General features: G+C 41.3%; 1 protein-coding gene across 1 annotated transcript; it reads left to right on the top strand.

Annotated features, from left to right (window-relative positions):
• The first annotated feature begins 346 nt into the window (after positions 1 to 346).
• LOC124134671 (IQ calmodulin-binding motif-containing protein 1-like) lies at positions 347 to 19,257 on the top strand. Its single transcript, XM_046499619.2, has 14 exons — positions 347 to 586; positions 2,403 to 2,565; positions 3,502 to 3,640; positions 4,124 to 4,229; positions 5,209 to 5,308; positions 8,424 to 8,519; positions 9,555 to 9,629; positions 9,859 to 9,967; positions 12,354 to 12,463; positions 12,917 to 13,059; positions 14,296 to 14,444; positions 15,408 to 15,539; positions 17,916 to 18,072; positions 19,006 to 19,257. The coding sequence occupies exons 1-14, from the start codon at positions 487 to 489 to the stop codon at positions 19,200 to 19,202; spliced, it is 1,776 nt and encodes a 591-aa protein (XP_046355575.2). The 5' UTR covers positions 347 to 486; the 3' UTR covers positions 19,203 to 19,257.
• The last annotated feature ends 475 nt before the right edge of the window (positions 19,258 to 19,732 follow it).

Raw genomic sequence — 19,732 nt, 5'->3', positions numbered from 1 at the left:
TAGAAAGTAAAAACGGAGTTTTTGCCATTCGAATGTCGTATTGCAATTTTGGAACATGGCTGTTTTAGACTGAAACCGTCGAGGGTGCTACAAAAAGCTTTCTTCGTGATTTGAGACGAAAAGAAATCAAAGGTACTTTGGTTAGATCATTGTGTTACAGAAGCATATAAATGACACATATCTTGAATCCAATCCATTTCCCCGATCACAGTGTATTTTTAGTAGCTTGAAGAACCACGAAACTCAAAGGAATAAACCACGACAAGCTCCATTACAGTGCGTGCTATTTTCGTTATTCTGATAGAGGACGACTAGCCATCGCTGTGAAGAGCTTGCCGAAACGACTAACAAGGGCAAGTAACTCTATTATGTTGACATGATCAAACTTGTAACTGTGTCGCGGTTCGCTTGAAAGAAAACACACTTGTACCCAAAAGATGACCCTTGTTGAATAACATTAATGGGATTAATGGATCAAAGCTGACAATGGCGAATAAAGAAAAAGACCAACGAGTTATCAACCTCGCTAACCTTGTTGCAGATACACGCGAGAGAAAACTGCCTCTGACGTTGTTGAAGCTAAAAGGTTTATTCACATTTCAGAGTGAACATCCTTTACAACTACAGTTTTTGTTCCAGAAATAACCACTTTAAACTCTGCCCATGATTGATCTTAATGCCTTCATATATGTGGCTGTATTATAAGGATGCAGATCAGTAGATTGCTATCTATAATGGCATGGTCTAAAAGCATTTTAGCTCTTTGGCATTGGATTTGTTTATCATTTAAAGTTATCAGTGTAAGAAAAACAACCACATAATTTTACCCCCACATCCCCTATTTAACTCTGAAGCCTCACTTATGAGGGTACACTTGCATGATACTGGATATCATTTGGCCATATGTGTTTGATACTATTTGAAATATTGGGGTATAAAGCTCACAATAAGCAGAAAAATAGATGTTCCATAATGGACTTGAGTGGGGGACAAGCCCTCCAGACCCCTGTTAATTTAGCAAGATTGCTAAAAATGGCATCTGAACAACTTAGAAATCACTACTAGGGAAGGATCTCCTGCAAATCCATTACCAGAGCTGCTAAAGGTGTCCGGTATACTCCAGTCTAACCCATATGAGAACCAAAAAGCACTTACAGCTTGTCCAAACCTCTTTTTTTCCATAGAAGTCCAAATGCACACACATGAATTGCCTACACTTAAGTACCACTACTCGTTTTGCTTACCAACCACTTTCGTCTGTGTTAAATGGAAATACTCCCAGAATGATATTTACTGTTTTAAAGTTGCCAACAGACACAATTTATCATCAAAAAGAATCCGTGTGAGAATATTGTACATAAGAAATAATAATAAGTAATAAGGAGTGACAAGTGGGAGTTGTTTATCGAGTGGTTTATTCTCCCTGCAGTGTTTTATTGTGTGATAAACAACAACCACAAGTCGTTTATTTCTTATGAGACATCAACATTATGTACAGCCTCTTAAGGATGTTGATGAAATGTACAAGCTTTAAAAGTATTTACCCAAATTTTAATGATGATGATGACTCTCTGAATGCAATCCAACCTCGGAAATGTCGGACAAGTGCATTTTACAAACAGGACGGTCAAGTTTGGTATTTCCTGCAAATCCTCACGTCGATTATCTGTACCTTTTCTCCCAATACCGATTGTCATATCTCTCTGTTATAGTTCGGCCACTGATTGTCTACGTAGCCCAGCTACATCTATGTGGAACAACTTACTAGACACTTCCCTCTCAAAAATAATGTCATCCAATATATGACGTCATCAAGTTGCAAGCACATATTCAAATCTCCAGAAATGACGTCAGGATAGAACAATGTTTTATCATGAAGTAAACCACGCTTCGTTCTTCATTGTTCTTTGGGATTTATTGTGTAGCTATCTTATATAACCGGTCAACAGATACTGAGATGCAACAAACTTATTTTCAGCTCTTAACCATCCTGACAATCAATATTTACTTACAGTAGCAAACCACAACAATTTCATTTATGAAATATGAACTTGTCACTTATGTGAACAACAGTAACATGTGGGACACGTGAGTAACAAGTTAAAATTAACAAATATGTAAACCAACCAATTTGCATGTCTCAGTGTTTGTTATATCAATGTCTTTCTCAATTTACTGTACAACTGGTACATACAGCTGGAGTAATTTGGCCAAATGTTTTGACCTTTTGCTGTTTTGATTTGTAACTCATGACAGTTTAAAAGACATACTGCATTTGCATTGCCTGATAGATTTAGTATGATAAATACAGAAAACTGAAGCTATTGCTTCAAATTACAGTTTTTCAAAATAGAAAGACTTTTGCCTGAATTGTTGTGGACTCTAATGAACTGCTGTTTCAGATATTTTGGACACTGCTGAAGCAGGTGAGGTTGACTTTGTGCGACTGCGGCGAGAAGTATGGGAGTACAACCTGCTGCAGGTGCTCATCCTCGTCCTCAGACAGGACTTCAGCATCATCCCAGGGGAGTGGAGGACAGCTGTCAGGCTGGTGGACTTGCTCAGGTAATCCAATACAGCACATTAGATTAAATCAGTTTTTATATGGCACCTTAGGCAGAGATGCTTTCACACTCTGCCCTAGTGTTAAAAACTATTCTACTGTATTCTACGTTCTGAACCCCCTTCGGCAAGAATCACCTCACTAACCAACTTCTAAACCAATATGCAAGTTCACTTCATCAGAGCCCCCTACTAAAATTGAAAATTTGCATAACAGTCTGTAGTTTCTTGTGTATATTGCAGATTTGTTTTACAGAAAACAAGCTTAGAAGTGATATATATATATAGGTAATTGCCTTGTAATCATTATCAAAAAACTGTTACTTTCATCAACATTTGAACGAAGTTTGTTCGCTCCCGCTTAATATTTGAAAATAGATTTAATCCATTGTGTATAGTTTAAATAAGGTGAGTGAGTTGGGTTTAACACCGCTTTTAACAGTATTCCAATTATATCACGGCGTGTCAGCTTAATGTGGGAGGAAAGCCCGAAGTGATGCAGGTTTCAGATGTTTACTGCTTCTGTGAAACCCACGAGCATGGGTATGGTGCTGACAAACCTAGACACATAATCTGGGCGAACCGGTATTCGAACCCACAATCATATGTTTCTGGCGTGCCCAAGGTACGCAACTCTGCACAGCGAATCGAGTGCCTTAGACGATTGGGCCACCCGTGCCCCCTTTTAATAAGGAATCCCCTTAGTATGGCAAATATGGTATGCACTATATATCATGTATACTGCTCAAAAGAAGTTAAAGAAACCTTATTATTTGATATTACTATAGTTATTCTGTCATGGCATTTGTTCTTTATCGTCTTTGAGTGGTATATATCCCAACATTATGACTGTGGCAATTCCATAGTCAGTAGTAGTGGATTATACACATGATAAAACTAACCAAACCAAACCAAACCATGAATTGTGTGTATTTGCAGTCAGGCAAGTTCTGGTCTGAACCTTCCTCGTCAAGAGATGCGGCAGTTTCAAGAGCACCATCTGCCTCGAGCGCTTGATTACATTTTCCTGCTGACTCGGCGGATACAGGCCCAGATTACAGCACTCAAACAGGATGAAGTATGCTTGTACTACCAGCAATATCTCTGTTCAGCATTGTTATGTAGGCTTTTTTCCTTGATGATGATGATGATGATGATGATGATGATGATGTAAGTCATTCATATGCATGCTGTAAAATAATGTAGGTCATCACAAAGAATAGTAGAACTGCATAGTAGACTGGAATAGTGCAATACACTTTTCAAACAATGCATATAGTAGAACGTGGATATGATGAACTACAAGGATCGGAGAAATCAGTTCGTTAAATACATTTTCTCGCGCCATCGATGATAAGACAATTGTGTTTTGAAATTCTGTTATTTCTTATGAAAGAGTTAACTGACTATAAAAGTCCAGTTTTCACCCTTGCCAAACTAGGTGTTATATTTTGGAGTTATATTTTGGCTAGATGATTAAACATATTCAAAATAATACCTACATGATTTGCAATTTTGTTTAAGCATGTAGCTGTTGACATGTTGGTGAACTGTGTTTAAGGTGGACCAGCCGGAGAGGAAGAAGATGGAGTACACGGGTTACATTAAGGCCATCATGGAGTCTGTGGTGTACCTCGCCAGTGGCTATGTCACATTAGTTGCTGAGAGTAAGTTGTTATTGAAGGCATTCTAGTACACTCATGAACATACATTGCCTTTAGGACCCAGTATATAATACCGTATTTGCTCTATTCAGCGCACCTTGCCAATAAGTGCCCCCTTCCAGACGAATCTGTAAGTAATCTTTATAACCATCCCGTACTATTCTTGATAATGACAGTCAATATTTTCTTCAGAAAACACACCAGAAAAGGTATCTAATTAATATGTATCTATTATCCCCAAAGTTTTGTTTTCATCATTGGTTCTCTAGTGCTCGATCTCTGACAAATTTAATAAGCAGCCCCTCAGTCAATTGTCTAACTGCCTGGGGAACTTATTATGTATAGGAGGTTAGTAGGAGCATTGTAGGTTAAGCTATTCTATGGCTTACCATAAGTGGCAGTTAAGTTAGATTGGTTTTGGTCTGACTTGGCTGACTGTAATGCCTTGGTGTTGGTTGTTGCTCATAATATCAACCACTAGTTAGTCTCGTGAGGTGAAATGTGGTTTAACTTCGTGTCCAAAATTATTGCACTTTTATAGTGACGTGCATGCACGTCTGTGTGTGGCTACTTGTACTAGTCCAGAGTAATGCCGATTTATAGTGCTAGCCTACTGAGATACCATGCCTCAGTTTAACATGAACACCCCACAGTATACTGACTTTGAGCCGACCTGTCATTGTTTTAGCCTCTAAATGCTGAGCGCCAGGCTAGGTAACAACAAGTACCATCTTTTAACATCTTTTGGTATGATGCGGCCGGGGATCAAACCTGTGTCCCTGACCTTCCGCTCTCAAGGCGGACGCTCTACTACTAGACCAGGTGGAGGTGGTCACTGGTTAGCCGGGCTCAGATTTACTTAACACAGTGTGCCATGATGCAGCATGTGAACTAATCCATTGAACAGTATTTGCATGATCATTATTACTAAATATGATAATAAGAAGATTCACGAGGTCATAATCCTTGAACTGTTTCTCAGTTTTGAAGTCTCCGTGGCTACTCCAGCTGCTGATAACAGATGAGCCGGATACGGTGGTAGCAGTTATCACCATGATGGACAAGGTTATCAGGGCATATGGGTAAGTTTTTTTAGAAGAGTATCGTTTTGTTTGTTAGCGAGTTTTGTTCAACACCGGTTTGAACAGTATTCCAGTTATATCTAGTGTGTGAGTTTAATGTGGGAGGAAAGCCGGAAGTGATGCAGGTGTTAGACATTTACCACTTTGGTGAAAACCTCAAGCACAGGTATGATGCTGAGAAACCTAGAAACATACTCAGGGGGAACTGGAATTTGAACCCAGGATCAAAAGGTTTCTGGTATGCCTAAAGGACACACTTCTTCACACCATGCCTCCATCATTGAGTTAAAATTGTCAGACTTTTCTTGAAGGTATCACAGTTGCAAGGTGGTTTTGTGTGAGATGAAAACACATAAGGGTTAGATTTGATTGCTCTGCCTTTGTGCACACTGTCATTCTTCTCTTGACTCCTCCTGCCAGAGACAATTGTAAAGTTGTATAAAGGGGTGTTCCTCCTAGGGTAAACATTCAACCATGTGGGTCTTGCAATGTCCAAGTAACCAGTGCCTGTAATAGATGACAAAACTGATTATCAGGTGTTATAATGTGTTACCTGGTTCGTTGTATATCATCATACCCAGATGCTGCTTGCTCATGCTATCCAACACTGGTTTGCCTGGCCTGTACTCAATCAGTGTTAGGTGGAATATGGCTGACAGTAATCACTTGCTTGACTGTTAGCAAAATGTTCAAGATAATAGCCACCTTAGGTTGGGATTCCATCACTTTGACTGACAACATGGTTGAGTGTTTCCTCTGTGCAACCAATGTACAGAGGGTGTCCTGTATAGGTGGTGTCCTGTATGGAGGGTGTCCTACACAGAGGGTGCTCTGTTCAGAGGTTGTCCTGTATTGATTGTGTCCTGTATGGAGGGTTTCCTACACAGAGGGTGCCCTGTTCAGAGGGTGTTCTGTATAGATGGTGTCCTGTATAGATGGTGCCCTACACAGAGGGTGCCTTGTTCAGAGGGTGACCTGTATAGATGGTGTCCTACACAGAGGGTGTCCTGTATAGATGGTGCCCTACACAGAGGGTGTTCTGTACATATGGTGTCCTGTACAAAAGGTGTCCTGTATAGTGTCCTGTAGAGAGGGTGTCCTGTAGAGATGGTGCCCTACACAGAGGGTGCCCTACACAGAGGGTGTCCTGTTTAGAGGGTGTCCTGTACAGAGGGTGTCCTGTACAGAGGGTGTCCTGTACACATGGTGTCATGTATAGTGTCCTATACGCATGGTGTCCTGTACAGAGGGTGTCCTATACACATGGTGTCATGTATAGTGTCCTGTACAGAGGGTCTCCTGTACACATAGTGTCATGTACACAAGGTGTCCTGTATAGTGTCCTGTAGAGAGAGTGTCCTGTAGAGATGGTGCCCTACACAGAGGGTGTCCTGTCCAGAGGGTGTCCTGTATAGAGAGTGTCCTGTACAGAGGGTGTCCTGTACGCATGGTGTCATGTACAGAGGGTGTCCTGTACAGAGGGTGTCCTATACGCATGGTGTCCTGTACAGAGGGTGTCCTATACACATGGTGTCATGTATAGTGTCCTGTACAGAGGGTCTCCTGTACACATGGTGTCATGTACAAAAGGTGTCTTGTATAGTGTCCTGTAGAGAGGGTGTCCTGTATAGATGGTGCCCTACACAGAGGGTGTCCTGTACAGAGGGTGTCCTGTTCATAGGGTGTGCTGTACAGAGGGTGTCCTGTACAGAGGGTGTCCTGTACAGAGGGTGTTCTGTATAGATGGTGTCCTGTATAGATGGTGCCCTACACAGAGGGTGCCCTGTTCAGAGGGTGTCCTGTATAGAGGGTGTCCTGTACAGAGGGTGTCCTGTACACATGGTGTCATGTATAGTGTCCTGTACAGAGGGTGTCCTGTACAGAGGGTGTCCTGTATAGATGGTGCCCTACACAGAGGGTGCCCTGTTCAGAGGGTGTCCTGTACATATGGTGTCCTGTACACAAGGTGTCCTGTATAGTGTCCTGTAGAGAGGGTGTCTTGTAGAGATGGTGCCCTACACAGAGGGTGCCCTGTTCAGAGGGTGTCCTGTATAGAGGGTGTCCTGTACAGAGGGTGTCCTGTACACATGGTGTCATGTATAGTGTCCTGTAGAGAGGGTGTCCTGTACAGAGGATGTCCTGTACAGAGAGTGTCCTATATGCATGGTGTCCTGTACAGAGAGTGTCCTATACACATGGTGTCATGTATAGTGTCCTGTACAGAGGGTCTCCTGTACACATGGTGTCATGTACAAAAGGTGTCTTGTATAGTGTCCTGTAGAGAGGGTGTCCTGTATAGATGGTGCCCTACACAGAGGGTGTCCTGTACAGAGGGTGTCCTGTTCATAGGGTGTCCTGTACAGAGGGTGTCCTGTACAGAGGGTGTCCTGTACAGAGGGTGTTCTGTATAGATGGTGTCCTGTATAGATGGTGCCCTACACAGAGGGTGCCCTGTTCAGAGGGTGTCCTGTATAGAGGGTGTCCTGTACAGAGGGTGTCCTGTACACATGGTGTCATGTATAGTGTCCTGTACAGAGGGTGTCCTGTACAGAGGATGTCCTGTACAGAGGGTGTCCTATACGCATGGTGTCCTGTACAGAGGGTGTCCTATACACATGGTGTCATGTATAGTGTCCTGTACAGAGGGTCTCCTGTACACATGGTGTCATGTACACAAGGTGTCCTGTATAGTGTCCTGTAGAGAGGGTGTCCTGTATAGATGGTGCCCTACACAGAGGGTGTCCTGTACAGAGGGTGTCCTGTACACATGTTGTCATGTATAGTGTACTGTACAGAGGGTGTCCTGTACAGAGGGTGTCCTGTACAGATGACATGCTACACAGAGGGTGTCCTGTACACATGGTGTGCTGTACAGAGGGTGTCCTGTATAGTGTCCTGTATAGTGTCCTTTACAGAAGATGTCCTGTATAGTGTCCTTTACAGAGTCCTGTACAGAGGGTGTCCTGTACAGGTGGTGTCCTGTACAGAGGCTGTCCTTTACAGATGTGGTACTGATCATCCTAAACATTGGTGTAGAGAAATGAACACTTTGTTGCCTTATGGATTACCAGTACCAGTATGTACCAAGCTCTTATTTATTTTTGTATTATTTCAGTGTTGCTTTGTCACAAATTGACCAGAAAATCGTCTACAGCATCTTGGATGAACTGATTTACAAGATCTCAGTAAACAACAATGTGGCTGTTGGAGCGTAAGTAAGAGTCTCCGTAACTGACATAATTAACATGCCCCATCCCTGCCCTCTCATCTTGGCCTGTCAGAATAGTGTGGCAATCCCCATTAATCTTGTACATGCCAAACATGCTTCATCCTCCAGCAATAATTGAGATGTGAATGCTTTTCTAATGATATTTGGGTATTAAAGTTAGCATACAGTAGACTTTAAAAGTGAAAACATATTTTTTCATGATTTTTTTATTACTGTTCTCATGTTTTAAATACACATATGCATTGCTCATCAGCTTAAGTGGTGGCTTGTGCTGTTTTTAATTTTTTCAAAATGTTATTTTTTTATGATTTCCTGGAAACAATTTCGACTTAGTCTCAAGCAAGGGTAGGGTTCGTTTCTGGGCCATAACTTGAAAACCGTTCAACATATTTTAATGAAACTTGAGATATGCATTTCTCATCAGCTTCACAGGTGCCTTTTGCTATTTTGAAATTTGTCTATATTTTAGTTTGTTATGTTTCCTTGGAAACTATTTGGACTTCGCCTCAAACAACTCTAGGCTTTGTTTCCGAGCCCTAACTCTCAAACTAATGAATACATTTGCATGAAACTATACATGTGCAATGAGCATATGTATGCTCAAGTATGGCCTTTTCATATTTTTAATTTTTTTAATTTGTTGTGTTTCCATGGAAACAATTCGGACTAAATTTCAAATAAGTAGTGTTTGTTTCCCACCAAAACTCTGCTTTAATGAATATTTCTGTGTGAAACCATTATCTTTCTCGGCTATAATTGCTATTATTGTTTTTCAGACTTGCAAACACATTTGCAGTAACAACTTGAACTAATGTATAAAAAAAGTATGGGAGAGACACATGTATTTGAGTAAAAATACATTCTAGTTATACTAGTCCATTTCAATGATCAGGTATGAACTCCATGTATAAATCATGTTCGCTGTCATTTTGAGTGTCTGAAGCAGAATGGAGAATGCATCATTTGTGATATCCCAGTTTAGAATGTCTTGGTTGTGAACTGATGTTGTTTCTTCAGGGCAGCTACCAAGTGTATCTTGAAGATCTGTGATGCATTCAGACTGATCGTGGATGTCCTGTGTACAAGATACAAGTAAGTCTCATCAGCCTCGGAAACGTGCAGATAACATAGGCAGCTTTTAATGTGAGGGAAGCCCTTTTCTGGTGTCCCCCGCTGTGATATTGCTGGTGTATTGCTAAAAGAGGCGTGAAACCATACTCACTCACTAAACAGTAGTTGAACATCTCACAAAACATTCCAAATTAATTGTTTTAGTTTCAATATGAGGTCAGTCTTGTCAGTGTAATGTCTCCCATTTCAGGGGTCTACGGCCATTACTAGGGAAGTGGCATGGCAAGGGGTTTGCCAGAGAGCTGAAGCAGCTGTTGGTTCTCCTCGACACTGGAAGTGCTAAAAAGGCAGAGATGGAGGTGTGTGACCTGAGTCAGGTCCTTAGTACCCCATGCTTTAATAAACCTACTGTCACTTTTCTCTTACTCTGGTCTTTCTCCTGCATGCTCGCTTTGATCAAATTCTCTTTATACCGTGACATTCTGTATTTTTTCACTTAAAGGTGACCACCTCCGTGGACTAGTGGTAGAGCGTCCACAGAACGCTCCGGGGTTCGATCCGTGGCCGCGTCATACCAAAAGATGTTAAAAGATGGTACTTGTTGTTACCCTGTCTGGTGCTCGGCATTAAGGGGTTAAAACAAGGACTGGTCGGCTTGGAGTCAGTATAGTGTGTCTGAGTGGGGTATTCATGTTAAACTATGACATGGTATCTCAGTGAGCTAGCACTATAAATCGGCATCAGTCTGGACTAGTACAAGCCACACACACACACACACACACACACACCCATGCATGCACTTCGCTATATATAAGTGCAATAATCTTGGACGCGACGTTAAACCCAATTTCACCTCACCTCACTAAAAGGTTTTCATACTTTTTCTAGTTTTTCTTGCACATTTAAACGGTTCATAAGTTGGATAAAACACTCCTCGGTTTTGGTTTGTGGTTTTACATTTTCAGTAATTTCTCATGCACCGACTGCTTTCGCCAACAGTTGTATACATGAACAGGCTTTACAATTGTCTTGTTATAATGTGCCAAATGTAAATTGGAGTTTTGTTTCAAATTAAACTCTTTTGGCGATTTATAAGCCAGAGAAAACACTACCCCTTGGTTTGGGTTAAAAATGTAAACACTCCGCAGTTGGGAAATCTCTTGTGTTTTCAACCAAAACCTTGGAGGCATGTTTTTTCCTATACATCAAGCCCACTACAAGCAGGATCGGACCCGTGAAGATCCGGGTTAGAATAGGTCTTCAGCAACCCATGCTTGCCATAAAAGGCGACTGTGCTTGTCATAAAAGGCGACTAACGAGATCGAGTGGTCAGGCTCGCTGACTTGGTTGATGCATGTCATCGATCCCAATTGCGTGGATCAATGTTCATGATGTCAATCACTGGATTGTCTGGTCCAGACTTGATTATTTACAGACCGCCGTCATATAGCTGGAATATTGCTGAGTGCAGCGTTAAACAACAAACTAAAAACAAGCAGGATCTGATGGCTACAATGTATGACCTGACTGATTTTGTGTCAAAAACTGAAAATGAAACATATTGTGAAGTGTCACCATGGTTATACTCTCAGGAATATAAAAGTATACCCTCATAGCATGTTCCATTTTCAAGCAGGGGGCACGGGTGGCCCAGTCATCTAAGTCGCAGTGATTCGCTGTGCAGAGTTGCGTCCCTTGGGCATGCCAGAAACCTATGATTGTGGGTTCGAATCCTGGTTCGCCCCGATTATGTTTCTTGGTCTGTCAGCACATACCCATGCTCTAGGGTTTCACCGAAGTGGTTAACGTCTGAGACCCACATCAGTTTGGGCTTTTCTCCCACATTAAGCTGACACGCCGTGATATAACTGGAATAATGTTAAAAGCGGCGTTAAAGCCAACTCACTCACTCACTCACTCACTCACTCACTCACTCACTCACTCACTCACTCATTTTCAACCAAAACCTTGGTCGCAAGCTCCGACGTTGATTCAGTTTGGCTCTTACTCTATGGCGGTGAACTCACACAAAGTGAAAGTCAATTCTTAAATAAATAAAGACTGTCATATGAAATCTTATTATTAATTATGTATTCGACATTTGCCTCACAAACATGAGTTCGTAAACAACATTTCCAATGACTGTCTATTCATATCTCAAACAGATATTGTTGCCAGTTATGTTAACTTGTAGGTAGCCAAGTGGCGAGCAGTAGATAGATTTAGGTCACCAATCATAGATTTGAGTTGCATTGGCGACCAAAATGGTCGCTACTTAGGGGGCTGAGCAGTGTTTAGAATACCTAGCTTCCCAACAGTCCGAGACGGCTTCTGTCTTGGACAGTCAACATGCATGTCGAATGGCCTGATTGAATACTTTTGGAAGGTTTACTTAATAAAATAGAGAATATGGACTTATGTTGTGAGTTTATTTTGGCCCAATCTTAATATATAGCTCAAAACTTGCAATAATTATTCCATGCATAGATCAACAATGCATGGATTTCATTATTCTCACCTGTAGTTGTTTGTCTTCATTGTTCAGTCCAGTGTAAGAGAATTCTTGACTGACAACTTTTTAAACGGACTGACAAACGGCTGTCTGGCTGGAATATATCTGAATAAGCACTGTTAATGGTGGTTAAAGGTCTACTGCCTCACTTTACAATAGTGATCCTGCAGGGTTTGCTGCGATTGTAAACCAGCAGTCCATCCATCTTTGTAACTCTTCATCCCTCCTTCCAGAAATACCATCTGGCAGCAATCTATCTGCAAGCATGTTGGAAGGGATGCATTACAAGAATCAAACTTAGGAGGGCAAATGCGGCTTTCAAGAAGTTTCAGAGAACGTACAGGTTAGTTAAATTTCATATCTCCCTGTGTGTTTTCGGAGGCAAAATAGCCCCCGTGTACCTAATGCATGTTGTAAGAGCGGACTAAATGGATATTGGAGTACAAGAGTACAGGATCAACTGATCCGAAACCAGGCTCTACGAAAATCAAGCTCAGACGGTTAATGAAGTTGCTGCAAACTTTCATCAGGCTATTGAAGTACGAGTCATGGGTCAGACGATTAGAAATTGCAGCTCATCTCCATGCTCGACAGCCACATGTTGTGTTGCCCCTTACAAGTCGCAGACATTGGGATACCACATAAATTGTTGCCTGAATTATGTGCAATTTTTGTATTTTCATCGACCCCCACTTTTCTAAATATATGTATCTGTGCTTGTGTTAGCTAATTACTCTGTAGAACAATATTCACTCTCGGACTTGTGATGTTTTGATATGTTTGGTTGTTTCACTAGACTCAAGAAGGAGAAAGAAGAACGGTTCCGAGAACAGACGAAGATAGATGCCGAGTTTTACCACCATCTGAAACTTAACAGACAGCGGATCATGAGGGAGTTCAAGGAGAGACGCCTCCACTTGATAGAAATAATGCCAGCAGGTAACATATCATCGATTTGTCTTATGTGTTTGTTTGTTTAATGCCATACTCCTGTTATATGCTGTAAATCTTGAAATTAACGCAAGCATGAATTAAATGCGAAAAATGCAATTGGTCTTTGCTCGTGTTATTAAACATCGCATTTATATCAACAATAAGACATTTGGGATAGCAGAAATACCAACTTAGACATACACTGAAAACAAACAACTATGTATTCCACATCACTGTTTATTTAGCAGCAATCCACTCATGCTTGAGAGGAGGGGGATGTCGCATTCATATTGAGGCGCATTTTTGGCTAGGGGCCAACGGTCACATTATTTGGAGATTATTGATTTTACGATTCACAGTACTCGCCGCAAATAGCTGCAAGATTGCTGATGTGGCATTACGCAATAATCACTCACTCACCCCCGTCAAGTCACGTCTGGACCAATGATTGATGTCATGAACATTGATTTATTCAATTGGGATACTACTAGATGCAATCAAACATGTCTCTGAACCTGACCACCCGATATAATTAGTTGCCTCTTATAACAAGCATGGGTTGCTGGGGTTGTATATTCTTACACTTTATGAGTCGCCATTGGTCCGCTGGCTTAATACTGCACATGTTATGTCTTACAGCAATACATCATTTATTTATGTCACACTGGCAGCAGACTGGCCTGTTTTAACTTTGATAAAATTATGGGACCAGGGTGCTACCTGGTTTTGTTTGTGCAACTTGGTTTTTATGTCAACATACACCTGGTGCAGGTAAATCACGTTCCTTAAATCGAGCCCTGCATCATATCAAACAAAGCCAGAAAATTTTCATGATAGAATAGTAAACATATTCTTTAAACTATTGAGTTCCTGTTTCTGTGGTATTATTACAGTTGGTTGGTTTGTTGGTTAACACCGTACTCAGCAATAATCCAGCTATATGATGGCGGTCTGTAAATAATCGAGTCTGGACCAGACAATCCAGTGATTAATATCATGAGCATCGATCCACGCAATTGGGATCGATGACATGCATCAACCAAGTCAGCGAGCCTGACCACCCGATCCCGTTAGTCACCTTTTACGACAAGCATAGTCACCTTTTATGGCAAGCATGGGTTGCTGAAGACCTATTCTACCCCGGAATTTATCATGACAGTATTGTATCTATCACAATACTATTGCAACAGTAACAATGCTTCCACTAGTCACCCTTATTTGATTATTGTTGTGTGTCTTCAGTGCAGATACCCAGGTTTCTGCAGAGAGAACAATCTGATGCCGCTGTCAAGATTCAAACAATGTGGAGGGGCCACAAAGAGAGGAATCGACTTCCAGGTCGTCAGGAGGTCGCACGACAGGTCAAGGCTGTCATAAAGATACAGAGAACAGTATGTACTGTCCAAATTACTCTTGGTCACTCTTTTGTGATTGATACATGATTTGTAAATTTGTCTAATCAATATTTGTGTCACTGGTACTGTCATGTTATAAATCCTACCACCAGATTAGCCTTTTCTGGCATGCTCCCATGTTAATATTTTTGTACCCCATTTTGGCCTTGAAAAGATGACCTGTTTAATGTGCCTGTTTGGTCCTGCTTCTCAAGACCAGCTCTCAGCTTTGTACTGGTTTGCTGGGTCCGAGTCCCAAGTAACCTGTGGTTGATGTACAAGGTGACTTCATTGATAGGGTGGTTCGGCTTGGTGACTTAGTCGATGGTGTGTCATCATACCCTGGTGGCGTAGACTGTTGCTGACAATATCAGTCACTGGTTTGATCCATTATTTTTTGCGAGCTGCCTCTTCTTCAGCTGGAATGTTTTAAGCATTAAACAAACAAAAAGGAAAAAGAACATTGACTTAGGGTTTCAGTATTCCATAGTGTACATGGTACTTGACCCTAGTAAGTGCAAGTGTACTGCTCCAGTACAGTGACTGCCTCCTTGGTGTAGTGAACAGAGCCTCAGCCAGGAGAGTGGAAGGTTGGTGGTTTGAAATCCAGGTCGTGTCATACCAAAAGACGTTAAAAGATAGTACATGTATTGGTTTGCTCGGGGTCGGTATTGTGTCTGAGTGGCATATCCATGTTAAACTGCGGCATGGTATCTCAGTGGGCTAGCACTGTTAAACAGGCATAAGTCCGGACTAGTACAAGCAGCCACACACACGTGCATGTTCGTCCCTATGTAAGTGAAACGATCTTGAAACTTTTTGAAACTGTCAATATGATTAGGCTGTAGTGCTAAGATCTCTCACAATTATGTATTTCTGATACAACAAGAAATTGCACATCATGCTCCTAGTTTGGTTGATTATTGTTTGATTCCCCCTACTTGCTTTCTCACTCTGTAGGTGCGGAGGTGGATGGACCGGCTGGACAAGAGGCGGGAAGATGTCACCATCTCCCTCAAACCCCCTGGCCTCACTGACGTGAAGCGGTTAGAGCTGCATCAGCAGATTGAGAACTGGCGGGAGAGCAACCCGGTGAGTACTTGTGTGGGTCCGGCTGTATGTTTACCATGTACACAGTAGGCTCCCTGTGGAGGTTCCGGGTTGGAAGTAGTCCATAGAACCTATGCTGGTTATATGTGGCAAATAGATGGATGTCCCAAACGGGAAGTGATGTTCATAATATCTATCACTGGATTGTCTGGTCCAGATTTGAGTAGTTACGGTCCGCTGTCATAAAGTTGGAAAAAAGCATGCTGCACAAATTGTCTTGTATGTATACCATGAAGGAATCATTCTGCACCAACTTGTCATTATACTTTTAACTCTGATATTGTACTGTCCATGAATTATTATATGAAACAGACATCAAGACATCTTATCGAGATATCTCTGATATGGTTTATTTGTTCCCCAATTAATGTATCTGTATGCATTCAATTATCATTTTCAACTACCTGGGGAGTATACAACCCATGCTGCCAACAGGCACCAGAAGGTTTTCACATCCACCTCACATATCAGGCATTTCCTGTAAGGTGAACAGAGGTGCATTTGAGCTAAGTCACTTGCCCAGAGTGACACCACAGTTTTGAGTTTCGGGTGTATTTACGTATTCGTGTTTCCATCCTCTAGTCATCTACGGATGAGTGGATTCTTTGAGTGCACAGGGTGAATGTACTGTTCAGTAGTTGTAGTGACAACACCTGAAAACATTGCTGGTCCATGGAATAACTGCCTGGTCACGAGCGGGATACGTTCTTGGCACCTGGCGCTTTTGACCACTTTCCAACTCCACCCCAAAGTTAGGGTGGGTATCGATCATCATGATTATTGTACTATTAAATTTCTTTAATTATTTCAGTATTCTTTTATGAGTTAGAAGAAACAGTTACTCCTGTGTCATAAAGCTTAAAGACAATCTCCCTTATTTGAAATGGCTTGGCTTGATGAGAGTTATGTCCCTTACATTGTGAAATGAAACTAGGACTGAATACAAAGTATCCTTTTCTGGGAGACTTGACAAAATTTGCTTATTATAATTCATATGTTCTTTTAAATTTACAAGATGATATATTCACACCAATATTTATGATTTTAATGAAAACACATTCATGTAGCAATGGTTAAGAAATGTCCAGCTTCTCTCCAAGTAGGATTTGAGTCTGTATGATAAGTTGATTTAGAGTACTTCCAAGTTGTATGATCAGGGCTTGATTATACAAAACATGCACCAGTGCAATCTATTTTTGAAAAATGCAACCTCATATTTATGTCTACATGCACCAAGCATGCCAAAAATTTCAAATTTGGGTTTAACACTTACATCCACAAAACATCAATCTTTGAACTCATTCCATACCTCCAAGCTTATTGTCCAGACTAAGTCCATAACCCATTTTTAATGTGTAATATGTCTTTGTTTGGGGGCTTTGACATAGTCACAATGTGGGAGCTTCAAGATCATGTGCACATCTTTCAACATGTTTCAATGTCTCACCCAAAAAGGTGATCTACAAGCACCAACTAGAAGTCAATGTTAATGACTGTTTGTGGAATTACAATTCACCCATGCACATGGTATTTAGTTCAACAATGTCAGCAGTGTACGCTTTATTCTGTTGTGATTTATAGGATTTCACCATTTGCTACTCTGGAGGATCCAGAGGTGGAGTGCAGTGTTCATGTTTTCAGTTACATGTTGACTTTCCCATCAGCCATGTCACTTTGTTACTTGGGTATTATGTACAGCAGTCATTTTTTCAAAATCCTGGATCCGCCTCTGTGCTAGTTCTGTGTCATCTTCATGAGGCAAGGGAGTTAAGTGACTGTAAAAGTCCAGTTTCCACCCTTGCCGAACTAGGCTGGAATTTATGGGCTCGATCATAGCGCCACCAGTGGCTATTACGACTTATGTCCCTCCTGTTGACCAGTCAGATTCCAACTCTCATATCACTTGCATTTTCTTTAAACAAAATGGCGACACCCAGTCAAGACGATCTGATCGATGATCAAAATCTGTTTTGTGATACAACTGGTCTTACTTCTCGAAGTGCATCAAACCAGATGTCGATTTTGTTACACAATTATGATTGGACTACACATAGACTCGTTCGTCCAGCCAAAATATAACTCCATAATTCCAGCAAGGGTGGAAAGTGGACTTGTATAGTCAGTTTACTCCATTGCTTTTGGAACTTGGTTCTGTGGATAGCTCTGTAGTCACTAGTTGAGAAGACCAGCTTTTAGATATAACTGATCACTGGTAAAATTCATCAAGCCCTGATTGCATGGATCAATCTTGTAAAAACTGACCACTTGCCACTGTTACAGAAATAAGCCTTGTATCTGACTACTGCATGCCACACTCAGTTACCCACTAACTCATCTGAGGAACCGTTTGTCTTCCAGACTCCCAGTAAGACCCCCGAGGAGCTGCTGGAGATTCACACAAAGGCTGCCGAGATGCTACATCATCATTATGCCAGTGTGCGCTCACAGCGACGCACACAGCAACAGCGAGATGCCCTCATTGCTCGTCTTGACACCGATTCGGAGCTCATACTGTGTAAGGGTCATTATAAAAATTATCTCAATAATTTTTAGAAAAAGATTTAGATGGAAAAAGTTTTTGTGGGTTGATGGAGATCAATTGAAGATAGAAAATATAATGTTATTCTAGACTTGTGATATGATAAACGCTTGGGAGGGCGTCTTGAAATGTCTTGAGGAATATTTAATGTGTACAATTTTGCTGAAATACTGCTTATTCCACAATAATACAATGATTCTCAAGAACTCAAGCTTCATCATTTGATTTATTACCCATAGGTTTAGAAATGACCGAGTTATAAAATCATATGTGGACTAGTGCAAATGTCACTTCTCGCACACCAGTGTATCGTTTCTGTCATCCGGACAGCATTGTTGATGACATTCAAATCTTATTGAGACATAAGGTCGGAATGACGTCATACTAGAAACAACGTCAAAGCTGAAGATTGTTGATGTCATTTGACAAATTGTGGTTTCTAGGACAGTGGTGGTGATCACTGCATTTTTCTAAAGGGGAGCTCAAGGATTAAGAAGTAATTGGTACTAAAGAAATTATTACACTCACAGTGTCATACTGATTGTACAGAACTTGTGGAAGAATTCAGGTAATACCCTTGCTCTTGCTCGGGAAATACAAGAATTCTGACACTCGTTTTGTAAAATCAGTGTGACACACATGTGAGTGTAATAATCCCTATGTATTGTTTTCACCAAGGTAAAGCTAAAGACTTGTCCAACATATTTGCCATTAGTACTATCTAATATCTGAACTTGTCTCAACCAACGGATAACCCATATACTAAACAAATTCCACTTTACCCAACTTTCCTAGTTGAATATTTCATCGCATGATTGATAGATGCCCCACAATTTCTGAGTTCCATGTTCCATGGAGTTATATATGTTCTATCTGAGTTCTGTGTATTTCTTTTTAAACTACATGCAGTGGCACCGCCCCTGAAGTCTGTGACACAGAAGGATGTCCACATGTACACCAGCAGATCGGTGCCAGTTGGTGCCAAGGCTCGCTCCAACCATGTAGAGACGATGAAGCGGCTACAGCTCCCCTGGTGGAAGAGACTGGGCGAGGAAGATGAGGAGGCGGCAGATTTTGAGATGTACCAGGAGGATATCATCTTCTAGTAGAAACAACAACAACATTGCTTTTCTTTCGTCGTTTCATACGTTCCAGGAAGATGAAAACAACTAGGTCCGATGTCAATGCTCACCTTTGTCTTCAGATATCATTCCCAGAGCAACATTATCATTATCCAAACGATATATATGACTTATAGATTAATGGTTTTGTGTTGTTTGGGGGCTTGCATCTAAGGAATATTACCTTCTCAACAAAGTTCGGCCGAAACTCTCAGCAGTAAGATTACAAAGCATGAAAGATCTGGGTTAGAATCGGTCTTCAGCAACCCATGCTTGCCGTAACAGGCGTCTATGCTTGTCATGAGAGGCTACTAACGGGATAGGGTGGTCAGGCTCGCTGACTTGGTTGATGCATGTCATCGATCTCAATTGCATGGATCAATGCGCATGATGTCAATCACTGGATTGTCTGGTCCAGACTCGATTATTTACAGACCGCCGTCATTTAGCTGGAATATTAAACAACGTTAAACAAACCAAACCAAAACAGAGCATAACTCTGTGGCCAATGGCAC

This window comes from Haliotis rufescens, unplaced genomic scaffold (genome assembly GCF_023055435.1).
Source record: "Haliotis rufescens isolate VD_foot unplaced genomic scaffold, xgHalRufe1.0.p SCAF_4, whole genome shotgun sequence".
Classification (NCBI taxonomy): Eukaryota; Metazoa; Mollusca; class Gastropoda; order Lepetellida; family Haliotidae; genus Haliotis; species Haliotis rufescens.
Note: the sequence above shows the minus strand (reverse complement) of the source record. Positions and strands in the feature narration are given on the sequence as shown.

Bases quoted from the DNA above. Each gene is read 5' to 3' on its own strand.
- LOC124134671 (XM_046499619.2), top strand. From the start codon at position 487: ATGGCGAATAAAGAAAAAGACCAACGAGTTATCAACCTCGCTAACCTT. The intron at 9,630-9,858 runs GTAAGTCTCATC...CTCCCATTTCAG, and splicing joins GTCCTGTGTACAAGATACAA to GGGTCTACGGCCATTACTAG. The intron at 13,060-14,295 runs GTAACATATCAT...GTGTGTCTTCAG, and splicing joins GATAGAAATAATGCCAGCAG to TGCAGATACCCAGGTTTCTG.